The sequence below is a fragment of the Paramisgurnus dabryanus genome, chromosome 18 (assembly GCF_030506205.2).
Source record: "Paramisgurnus dabryanus chromosome 18, PD_genome_1.1, whole genome shotgun sequence".
In the NCBI taxonomy this organism is placed as follows: Eukaryota; Metazoa; Chordata; class Actinopteri; order Cypriniformes; family Cobitidae; genus Paramisgurnus; species Paramisgurnus dabryanus.
Window position 1 is genome coordinate 5,200,988 of NC_133354.1, and position 12,525 is coordinate 5,213,512.

Sequence of the window (12,525 nt, forward strand, 5' to 3'; positions counted from 1 at the left end):
GGTACAGACATGAAAAGTTTTTTTGTTCCCGCCCAAATAGGGATATCTGGGCATGCTATAATAAATGATCTGTGAAATGACACATTCTAAACACACCTGAGACGTACAGTACATCTTTTACAAATGGGCATAATATGTTCCCTTTAAGGTTAATCCAGTGAATGTGAGGTTAGGGAAGACTGTGGTTGAACTGTCTTTAAATTAGTTATATATTTATAGCCTGCTTTGTGTTATCTTGACATTCACTTATCAGGGTTTCTTGCACCAGGTCTTGCATGTCATCTGTTTTGTTTTTGTCCACTGGGTAGCTTTAGTTTTGAGTTGTGAACAGAATATGTCTTCATACAGTACAACATCAAACTGGACGCCTCGGTTTTGCATCTGTTTGTGTCTTTCCTTTCGCAGCACTGACAGATGAAATGGAGATTGGTGTGTGATGTACTGCTGACAGGGCGATATCTCACAACTCTTACAGGAGTCCTCATCTATATTTATGTGTGTGTGTGTGTGTGTGTGTGTGTGTGGTGATTGTGTATACAGTAGACTACAAGGATGATGGAAAATCAGATGACAGAAGTGTTTAAAACCGTTGTATCTGTCAACGTTTTCGGATCTTTTTGTCACTCAGCTGGGCTTCCCCCGTTTCACTTCACACCTGTCCTGTACGCTTCTCTGTTCCTCAATGTTCAGCGTCTCTTTTTTTCTGTCACTCACTCACTCACAGAGAATCAATAAACCACGATTGAAAGAGCATTGAATCTGAACCAGCGGCTTTGACTTGACTTTGAGTCAGGGATTCATTCGCACCTCTTAACACCAAACGCTGCTTTGACCACCATGTGAAAATGATGCAGTTAAGCCTCATGTTAGGGTGAATTGATGAGCTGCCAGATAACACGAAAACGCAAGAAATTAAAAAAAAAAGCCGTGAAAATATTAAAGGAGGAATTTGTATTTGGGTTTGCAACATAGTTAAGCCATTTGCAAGATTATAGTAAGATAAAGCACACTTTTATCCCTCAGAATTTTAAAATGTTTATTATGTCTTCAAGGCCGGTTGGGAATACCAAGATGGCCGCTCGAACTCTGCGATGGCTTCACCTCTCGCTGATACGTTAAGCGTTTTATGCGCAATCCAGTCCTTTTTTAGATCAGTGGTTCAAACCCAGGGAACGGGGTAAAACTGTATAGTTGCTTTGGAATAAAAATATCTGCCAAATACATAAATGTATATAAAACGTACATTTCAAAGCAGTGGTTCTTAAACTGGGGGGCTGTAAAATTGTGCCAGGGGCCCCCAGTTTTATGACAAATACATTTATCATAAAATCTGTGTAATTAAACCTCAGAAAATAAGGCTACTAACCAACATCACATTGTATAATTTAATCTGTTTTGTTTCATTCAAATTTTAGTTGAGAATGTTTATGTCATACATTTTCTTTGGGGGGCCACGAAGGCATGCACTGTACAAAACCAAAAAAGTTTGTTTTAGAGGACCTTATCAAGACTTTTGCGAGCTAAGGCGGAAATCTCTAAGGGTTGTCCCCCATAGAATTATCATTAAACACCACATATATTATAAATAAATAAATATAAATATACATATATACTTTAAATAACGGCATAAAAAGTAATACAATACAAATGAAAACAGGGCTGTAAATTCATTGGTGGATTAATTATAAACAAAACATTGCAATAAATAAATGGTTTTGAAGAAGAAGCCATTTTTGGCTGTATTATTTGTGTACCCTTCAAAAATCGCTCTGAAGAAATTGCATGTTTATTGCCCCCCCCCATTAGAAATAACTTGCACCAATGTTTTCAGGTAATAAAAATCACATTAAATAGCTGTGTGGTTGCCAGTACCCATCACTTGACCTGTATATTGGTTCGTACATTGGTCCATGTGTAGGTTTTAGATTTCGCTGTGTTCTGTTGTTGCCCATGTGAGGCTCTAAAATTTGCAGTTTGCCACCCCAGCATGCAGCTGAATGTTAAAGGGATAGTTCGGCCAAAAATGATATTAAACCCATGATTTACTCACCCCCAAGCTGTCCGAGTTGCATATGTCTATCGTTTTTCAGACAAACACATTTTCGGATATTTTAGAAAATGTTTTAGATCTTTGAGTTGATTAAATGTAATGTTACAGGGTCCACAACCTTCAAGTCCAAAAAAAGTGCGTCCATCCTTCACAAAATAAATCCAAACGGCTCCAGGATGATAAACAAAGGTCTTCTGAGGATAATCCGTGCGGTGAAAATAAATACCTTCCGGTAGCACCGCCATCTTAGACTCCTCTGTTTTCAGGAGAGAGTATTAGCGTAGTGTACGCACTTTTCTTAGTGACGTATGACAAATTCGGAGGGCGGGGGCACAGAGCAGCAGCAGAGTAGCCTTGGTAGGCTGCGTAAGCTCTCATCCTGAATGCGAACGCGACTAAGATGGCGGCGCTATACCGGAAGGTAGTTATTTACGTTAATAAAGTTTTAAATATGGATATTTCTACAACAACAGCGTGTGGATTACCCTCAGAAGACCTTTGTTTATCATCCTGGAGCCGTTTGGATTTAATTTGTGAAGGATGGACGCACTTTTTTTGGACTTGAAGGTTGTGGTCCCCGTAACATTACATTTAATCAACTGAAAGATCTAAAACATTTTCTAAAATATCCGAAAATGTGTTTGTCTGAAAAACGATGGACATATGCAACTCAGACAGCTTGGGGATGAGTAAATCATGGGTTTAATATCATTTTTGCCCAAACTATTCCTTTAAGCAGCAACCCTTACAACTGTCATGTTTCCTGAAGTTCTTCACAATTCCTTCATCTTGTTAAACCTGTGATATTTTTAAAGACACAAAGCAGATCTCCCTTATATTCTTACATCAATACGATCAGTTTATAATTTCGTTCTCACCTTTAAAGTCGTCATATATGATGCCTTTTAGCTGCATGATCTGCTGCCCTCCAGATAGTATGAACTTCAGAAGAGCTTTGAGGAATTAAAAGTCTTATTGTATACTTAAAGACTATTGTAGTGTCTAGAAACACACTGGGATCAAGTCTACAAAGAGCAGTTCTCATCCAAAACATCTAAATGGCTACACGCACACAAGAGTTTTAAGGGTGGATATACTAACATGCTCACTACTAGGCGTTTCTATGTTGTTCTAGGTTGCGTCCGAAACCTTAGGCATCTGACATGTTGCCTCATGAGGCAATGACTTTGGCGACATAAAGGCAGCTCTTGGTAATGCATTCAGACAGCCTTCATAGGCAGCGTAATGAAATTCTGTTTGAAATATAAACAGAGAGCGCCTTTGTGGTAACTAATCCCAACAACAATACAAAATTCTTGCTAGAAATGCAATCAAAAGTATATATAACTTTATTTAAACCGCCATTTTATTTAGACCAGGCTCGACCAATCATAGACATTATACGTACATGCCTCACACACTGACGCTGCCTATTGGAGCTGACGTATCAGCGCGGCCGCCATCTTGGATGGGTCCTTAATGCGACCCCCTGCATTTAATACTGCTGTGGAAGGTGTATCTCCAACTACGATATTCATAACTCCCCAAATTTTTACAGGATTTCACATGGTTTGATTACATGTAAGTAACGTTACTTACAATGACATAATATTATAAATTGTAAATAACCAAAATTATTGTTCAATCTTACTTGTGAAAGTTAATCCCATGTGATCTGGTATCAATACTGTGCTAGTTATTGCAACCGTAAGTTGCACAAATACGGGCATAGTTGCTCGCTCTCCGTTGACTCCTGTGCTAGCATAGGGTGCAGAGACCCAACCAATATGGCAGCGATGCTGGATTACCTTCCAGCACGTCATGAGGCGTCTACCTATATAATGTCAATGTGTCCAATCACATTCTCTGTGCATGCTCACGCATAGAATTGTGAGACAAGATGATGAAGGTATCTCAGGAGTTAAACATTGGATTCGGACTTGCCTTGATGCCTTCCAAAGGCAGCAATTTTAGAGATTTCGGACGCAGCCCTAATGAGTATGCTATGAATACAGTGATAGACTTTACTACCCATAATGCACCTCTACCCTAGTGCATACCTTTTTTATTCTCCTCATCTTTGTCCTCTGTTTTCTCTTCCCTTTCCCACTTCTTTTCAAAGTGCTTTACTTCACCTTTTATCTTAGGTGTTTTCTGTCCTCCTCTTTCTTTTCTCAAATGTTTCTCCTCTTGTCCTTCACCCTCTCCCTTTGAGGTTTTGGGATGCACTGGATGAGCAAAGAGAAAGGCTGAGCAACCCACAGATCAATTAATAATGTCTGAGTTAGTCACCCACAGGACCACGATTAACAATAGTCGATTCTGTATAAATCAGACAATGGGGTATAAAGGTGCTAACAGAAATGTATTGGACTTTTATGAACTTTACAAAGGTCTTTTTCAGGCCAGATTTTCTACATGGTTCCACTCAAGAAGCTAAAAACTTCTACGTAAATATTTCTAGCTGAGATCACCTTTATCAGTCTCTTCCGTGTTTCCTTCTTCCTCTGAGGATTTTTCCTCGATTGACTTCTCCAGTTCTGGCATTAGAGCCATGTGTTTTGGTCCTAAGGCATCGAGTTCTTGGACGGATTCGTCCGGCGTTAGTATTGATAAAACTGGATCTACTTTTGATCCAACAGACTCAGATATTGGCCAAAAGGAATCTAGTAATAATGGGACAGATTCCAGATTCAGGGGGACGGACTCTTTTGTTGGCTCGGTTGAGTCCATTGTTGGTAAGACAGATTCTGACATCGGTTCAAAAGTCTTCTTCATTGGGTTTATAGACTGTGGTGTTGGCTTGGGAGACCAGTGTTTTGGTGGGAAAGATTCTTGCATTGTGTCAACAGATTCTGGTATTTCCTTAACAGGGTCCAATATTGGATCAACGGACTCTGGTATGGGTTCAAGAGATTCTGGTATTTCCTCATCAGGTTCCAATATGGGATCAACAGACTCATGAGATTCCAGCATTGGCTCTGAATCCGACTCTACGTATTCTGGTATCAGCTCAATGGTCAGCGATTCAGATGGTTCAGGTATTGGTGGGACTGATGCACTGGGGACTAATAAAATGATTTAATAATCGATCACACACAGCAGCTAAACAGTGAGATTTAAAAAATATTAAATTCGTACCAGTTGCTATCCCCTCTCTGTCATTCTCTGAAACACTTCCTACTCTCTTTATTTCTTCATCAGTTACTTCATCCTTCCCAGAAATCTCCTGACCCTTTCCTGAATCCTCCACAGGAGCCGCTGTAGGGAACGCTTGTGTCCAATGATCATGATAATCAAGCCATGTACATGCAAACAGATAAGAAGCCACTGAACAGCCATCATCACACTCGTTAGTATGATCTCTATGATCAAGCTACTATTCTCTACTACAGTATCTACTAACACAGACCAAAACTTCATCACATTAACATGACATCTAGAATATTACAGGGTCTGCTCAGCTCCCTCTGGACGTTTAGCAGTACCTTCCTTATTCCTCATCTCCATTTCTTCTTTGTTATTCCTCTCTTGTCCAAAGGGAAGCATGTTTTTCCTGTGCTCCTCATGTGCAGGTTTATGTCTCCGAAAGACTGCAGTTCAGCAATAAGACAATATTGGTTTTGTTATTCAGTATCAGGACTGTACGAAACTGTGTGCACATAATACACATGAACATCACATCACATCTCAATGCCGCTCAGACAGCACTGCGATTAATCTCTTCAACAAACTAATAAGTTTTGCTGCATTTCAAGTCATATGTCAGCTTTGAGTTTCTGTAGCTCAATTGGTAGAGAATTGTATTAGCAACGTAAAGGTCATTGGTTCGATCCCAAGGGAACAAACTTACTGATAAAAATGTATGGCTTGAACGCAAGTCGCTTTGCATAAAAGGGTCTGTCACATGCATAAATGTAAATGTAGTTACCCCTGTGTTTTCCCTCATGCACACAAGCGTATTTGTCATTCATGGCCTGAAACCCTTTGGCATCAGCATCATTCATCAGCCGTCCCACAATCAAATTTAGCACGTACTGTAAAGTTGAAATCTCCCCTGTACACGCACAAAAAGACTCAAATCAACTCTGCATTATTTTCTAGCGATAAAGGCGGCGTACGTTTTCAGTTGTTTCCACTGGAAGTGCCGCGCTTTGCTAAAATGCCAGCAGCTGGCGCTTTTTCCCCGTTTTTTTTCCGAATGTTACTTCTCACTTGGCCGTCCAATCACAGTGGACAAGGGGGGGGGATATCAGAACAACCAACCAGAGCATCATTCAACGACAGATAAACAAAGTAGAAGTATCATAGCAACCAAAGCACGTAGCAAAAAAAAACCCAGCTGGCGGCGTTCCCCTGACGTTTGTTTAAACGCTTTGGTGTACACTCCCCCGATACCACACTGTAGATACAGCTACAGTTTTTTTTTCCATTCTCTCAGATTTAGTTAGGAAATTATATTGTATGTAATTCGGCGTCGTCTGTCAGTCATTACTAATTACTAATAGAGACAGACGATTCTGATTGGATTAGATGTTTTCATGACATGAACCTGACAGTAAGCTTAACGTTAGAACATAGATGAGAGAAAATATATTACATGTATTGTATTAAATTGAATTAAATAGAAATTTAAAAATGTAAAAACATATTTTTATTGAATATTATTTATTTGTATTATTATAATAAAAAATCTTTTTATTAATTTCTTTAGGCCTTCTCTGAAGGCGTAGAAGGCCCTGAAGGTTCCCCACTGCCAAAATTGTAACACAGTGTCAATTCTACATGGACCAGAAGTGTTGTGATTGGTCTGCTAGAACCCGTCCCTCAGATAAAAAAAATCTGCGTCGCAATATCTCGTACACATTTCCCTTTGCGATGGTAAAAACAAAAATGGACCAAGGTGAGGGGGGATTTTTTTTACACCAGTAACATGCCCATAGCGGTCTGCAAGTTTAAGTGCATGTAAACGCGAATAACGATGCAGACGTATAAATGAAAACTAATGTGTAACGTCAGATGCAGAAGTATAAATCAGCCTTACTGTGCATTCACACCAGACATCCTGCGGCACGGTAAGCGCGATTGGCGCAGTGCGATCGGTGAATTGAGTGTTGCCGCTGGAAACGCCCAAGCTGAAAAATCGGAACTTTGGCGAATATTCGCACCGCGTTAACCAATCAGAAAGTGACGTGTTTATAGGAAGCGAGCGGAGTTGCAGAAGCCCCTCCCATGACATGAATTTACGCGTGAATGTCTCGAATGACTAGCATTTAACGCGCGAATAAAGCGAGTAAACTCAAATGTTCAAGCGTCCAACTACGAGCGAATATCGCGTTTTTGCAACCTCTACCGCATCTGGTGTGAACGCACAGTTAGGAGAAAATGTTAAGCATTGTGTAATAAATCAGCAACATAAGCTTCAGTTTGATTCTCTGGGTTCACATGTTTATCAGAGTCCTCCTTTATATCAGGATATGAAGCATTTAGACTTGGGACAAGAGAGAGGTTAACCAGTCAAGAAAAGTGCTATTGCAGATGCAGCTATGTTTTAAATTTTCTAAGGAACGTTGCAAAACTGGGTGTTCAGAGTGGTTGGTAAAGTTTTCTGGATTATTGTAAAAAATACAAACATTACAGTAAAATGCTAATAGTTTCATCCACCTTTAAAGTCCATCTGCTTTCTATCTCACGTCTCAGCTGAACAGTTTACACTCCTCTCCATTTCTCATTCCAGCTTGACATTTTCTGATCTCAGCTTGACTATCTCTTGCTAGCTTGTGCGTTCACTTGTTAAACGTCATGCAGTATTCATTTCTCCGGTGTGTATGCGCACTTCGATCAATAAGCGTGTGTGCGGTGTACGTGTGGTGTATGCGCAGTCCCCCCAAATCCGCTTTACACTGAAAGATGCAAAGTCACTCTATTTTGACAGAGGAAAACAGTGTCTAATTGGCCATTGATTTCCCACCGTGCACACGCTTTGCAGTCGTTACCCACAATCCTCTAAGGGTAAGTTTGTGTAGATGACTTGTTGGCTGAGCTCTTGGCTACAATGCTTTGGCTGCCAAAACAAGCGATTCTTACCACGCTAGGGCAAACACAGAGATGCTGGGGTGTCTGTAGCTCACCTTTGCTCTCTGTAGGTGTGGAAACAGGCCCCTCCTCCAGGGGCGTGGCTTTGGGGGGCATGGCCACAGTTGGTGTGATTAGGGGTGGGGCCTCTGTAGTGGTAGGAGGGATTTTACTGTCCTGTTTAGCTATGGTGGTTAAGAGGTCTTCTGGAGGAGGTAGGGGGGTTTGTGGGGTATCTGTGATTAGTAAAGGGGCATCTAGTGGGATTTGAGGAGTGAGTAGAAGAAATGTGATAGAGAGATGAAGTAAACACACACAGAAACTGCTGAGCTTCACAGAAACCTCTTGCATTTTAAACGGTGCGATTTGATTTGCAGTTCCTCTTGAGACACACAGGGGGTGCTAATGTTGTATTTCTCTGCACTGCAGAGATTAATTTATTTTATACAATACGTACATAAATGAAAGGAATACTAGCACACTGCTACTATAGTATTTAAATAGTATGAGCAACAATATTCAGTATGTGATAAATGTTTCAAGCAGTAATGCTACATTATGTAAATCAGCGAGTGGAAGTAATCTAGGAAATTATGCGTTAGATGTTATCTCTAGTTTTAATATCTCTACAGTCTATGCAGGTGACATCTATAATTTTGCACACATTACTGCTCTATGTCTAAAGCTACAGAAGCCTACGAGGGTCACGCTGGCTCACCTGTGCTCAAATCTGTAGATTCTGCTATTACTGTAATAAAATCTTCATCTGATGCGTCGGTCACTGTCAGCATTAAAGATAATAGTAAATGAATAAGTAGTGATTAAAAAGGACTTTCAAATTAAATTTTGGCTTGGTGAAATTTCAGTTAATGGGTTAATAAAAGTGACCCACAAATCCAAAGTCCAAAGGCATACATGTACACTAATATGACCCAGCATATTTAAAGACAGATGTGGGATTTTCCTTGACCTCTTACTTTAGTACCAGATGGTGGATAAAAAACACAATAACAATGCTTGCGTCTGATTTTCAGGCGTATATGTTTTGACATGGTGGATCATTTTATTGTGTATTTCATGATTGCAAATGTGATTTGCAAAGACAAAAATACAGGTGTTTAAGTTGTAATGCGTGTTTTTTTTATTATCGTATTTGGGCCATTCCACAGAATCAGTGCATTTGCATGTTGTAACTCTTCAAAATGTAAGTAATTAAAATGCATTTTGGCAAAACATTTCTATCTAAATCTTACTTCATAGGCATTTTCCAAGCAGATTTGATATTCCCATTTGATTTCTGCAATAGATTAATACCCAGAGATTAATTTTGATACATGATGTCATTCCTGTGGCGTCTGTGTTAGTTAATTCACGCTCTTGTGGCCGTTTGCCCAGCTGACCAACCAGAAGCCATGAGATCAGGATCACCAGCGCGACCTTGTAATCCTGGTCTGAACGAACAGACGCGTACACACTGATCGTATAATCTCTGCCCATGTTTGAGAAAGGACATGTATCCCACAGACACAAACTGGCCTAGATATCAGCTCATCTTCTTGTACTTCACGTTTGTATGTTTGTATTAGTGTGGTTTGTGTTTGCTATTTGCTTGTGTTTAATTTGTTATAATGTGTTATAGCCCCCTGTGTGGGAGACCTTTGGACCACAGGGAAGACAAAAACATGGACATGATCTATGAGTTTGATTTCTCTGTGTCATATGCTGCACACAGAAACACCTGCACAACCCAAATGAAGCCAAGCGAAGTGAATACTCTGTATCTTTACAATACATTTAAGCTTTGAGAAAACTAATGTGGATGTCATGCAGTGGCCGAACCAGAGGGGTGTCTGGGGTGGGGCTGGACCCCCCTGACATCAGACTGGCCACCCGGGTGCCATATTTAATGCGCAAGTTTCACTCCCTCCAATAATTCACTTCCTGTTAATCGACGTGTTTATTTTGACGTGCGGCAGAGCACATTGTTAAAAACAAATATTAAGAGAATATAATTTTTTTGTAGAAATTAATACAGTAACTTACTGTAGATTAAAAATTGATGTTATTTACTGGCAACAGTTTGTTCAAAGTTAAATGAACATTAAACATTAACGTGTCTTTATCTATACAGAATAAAACTAAAATAACAAAGCATTCTGGGAACCAAAATCTGAAGGAAAAAAACTACAACAATTTTTACAGTGTAACAGACAAAATGATTTCTTGGTAGGCTGGAAGAGTGTGTATTATTTCTCTTAAGAAATAGTTTAAAATTCAGCCTTACATTACTTTACATCTGTGCAAGTAATGCATGCAGTGCGGTAGGAATATATCTAATGTGTAATTTGAAGTTATTAGCAATCATGAGATTCATTTAGGCTTTTTACAAGGGTTACACATTGTTTTCTTTCATGGACTAAATGGACCCCTAAAGTAGCCTTGGCCCCCCTGTCCACCACATTTATTAAATTCTAGTTCTTCCACTGATGTCATGTGACATCTTTTTCTGTTTATCCTGCAAAAAACACAATATTTTCATCTCTCTTTGAATCATGACACATCACTTTGAAGGAGTGTGCGTGACAATGACAGACAGTTTAAAGCTTTGCAATGTTGCACAAATGTTTTAAAATTCCTAACGTTCTGGCCTCTGCTTTCTCTAAGTGCTTTTCTGCTAGTTTAAAATTAGACTCTTAACCATCACTACAGCACTACGTTCACTACGTTCTTTCAAATGCCATTTGTCACAATACAAATACACAAGCTTGTACGTGAATCTGTGTGTGATAAAGAAACTTGAAGTGAAGTTTAATCTTATGTATTTTGAGATTTCACAGTCTATTTATCGACGAGTATTTGTTAGTTACGAAAAGTATATAAATATTTCTTTATTTTAGAAAATGACTGATCGTAAATCAGATTCTGGGAAAGCCCTTTTGAGATGTTAGAGATTTTCAGATTTGTGTGTGTTTGTGATGCTGTGTCCGTGTCCTCACACAGAATCTATAGTTGCTCTTTGGCTGCTCATACCCTTAAGGAATAACTCTGCCTTTCCTGCTTTCCACTGCCATCCTCTCTTTCTGTGTATCTGTCCCTCATGCCTTTCTATCTTTCCCTCTCTCTGAAGTTGGGCGTATTCTGCGCTTTGACGATGATGAAAGCCACATGACGAGCGGTCCATGAAAAATGAAAAAGACATAACGAGGGATGGAGTACAGACACAATGAAAGGGAGTGAAAGAGAGAGATGATTGACATGCCAGAAAGAGAGAGAAAGAGAGAGATGAAAAGCCACATCCTCTCCTACATTTAAAGTTTTGTACTTACTAGAACCAGAGGAAGATCCAGCCAATGCCTGAGAACCTGAGAGAGAAATAGAAAAAGTCAATTAGCCCTGTTACAAAACCTTATGTGCTGTAATTTAAAGGTGCACTGTGTAGCTTTTAGGAGGATCTCTTGCCAAAAATGCAATATAATATATATAACTATATTATCAGTGGTGTATAAAAACTTACATGATAAACTGTTAAGTTTTTATTTCCTTTAAATGAGCCGTTTTTATCTGCATATGCCGCGGGTCCCCTTACATGGAGGCGCCATTTTGCACTGACATGTTTCTACAGTAGCCTTAAATGGACAAACTGCTCTACAGTGCGCAGTTTGTCACTACTGTACGTTGTTTCAGATGATGACATCCTTGTCCTGTGGCGGCCACCGTCGCTTCTCTATGTGTTTCGAAAGGGAGGGGTGAGCAGTGGACTGAGCCATTGGTTGCAATTCACAATCTCACCACTAGATGTCGATAAAATCTACCCACAGCACCTTTAAGACAGCATCTTAAAATAATGAAACCTAATTTAATACTGAGTTGAATAGATCTACATGTTGCTAAGTCAACAGCATGATACTCTACTCTAATCTTTGCGTTCCTCGCTTTAGATTATTTGCGGGATTAAAATTTTTTTTAGCTTGAGTGAATATTTTCAACTTGCGCAAAGACGCGTTTGAGGCGAATAGTGCGTATTTCTGTGGCAACTGCCGCCCAATTCGCATCATTCGCATAGCCACGTGTGAGTTCACGTCTATTCACGTCTTTGCTTTGTATGTAATCTACTTGCGCAAATCATTGTATTCCCGTTTGGTCTCATTCAGTAATAATTGCGTACATTTTTCGAAAATTATACGCACACTAGAACGTCTCACAAAAACTTTCTGCCTAATTCACAACACGTGTGTACATGCTTACGTTAGTGAATTTGAAGTGTTCTACATGAGCGGCACGAGGTTGCTAGTTTACATACAACCCGCAAAACCCACTCCATATAAGCGCTTTCCGTAGCGCAGCGCAGAAAATTTTACAGCAGTTTGTCACAGAAGCAAAAGACCTCGAAAAGAACTGCA

The 12,525-nt window shown here is 39.7% G+C and overlaps 1 protein-coding gene across 1 annotated transcript in view; it reads right to left on the reverse strand.

Annotated features, from left to right (window-relative positions):
- The window catches only part of ntng2b (netrin g2b), a 78,013-nt gene that overhangs the window by 18,948 nt on the left and 46,540 nt on the right, over window positions 1-12,525 (reverse strand). Inside the window, exon 5 of the mRNA XM_065243763.2 lies at window positions 11,452-11,487. Coding sequence (XP_065099835.1) covers window positions 11,452-11,487 — 36 coding nt within the window. The remainder of the gene's footprint in view (window positions 1-11,451; window positions 11,488-12,525) is intronic.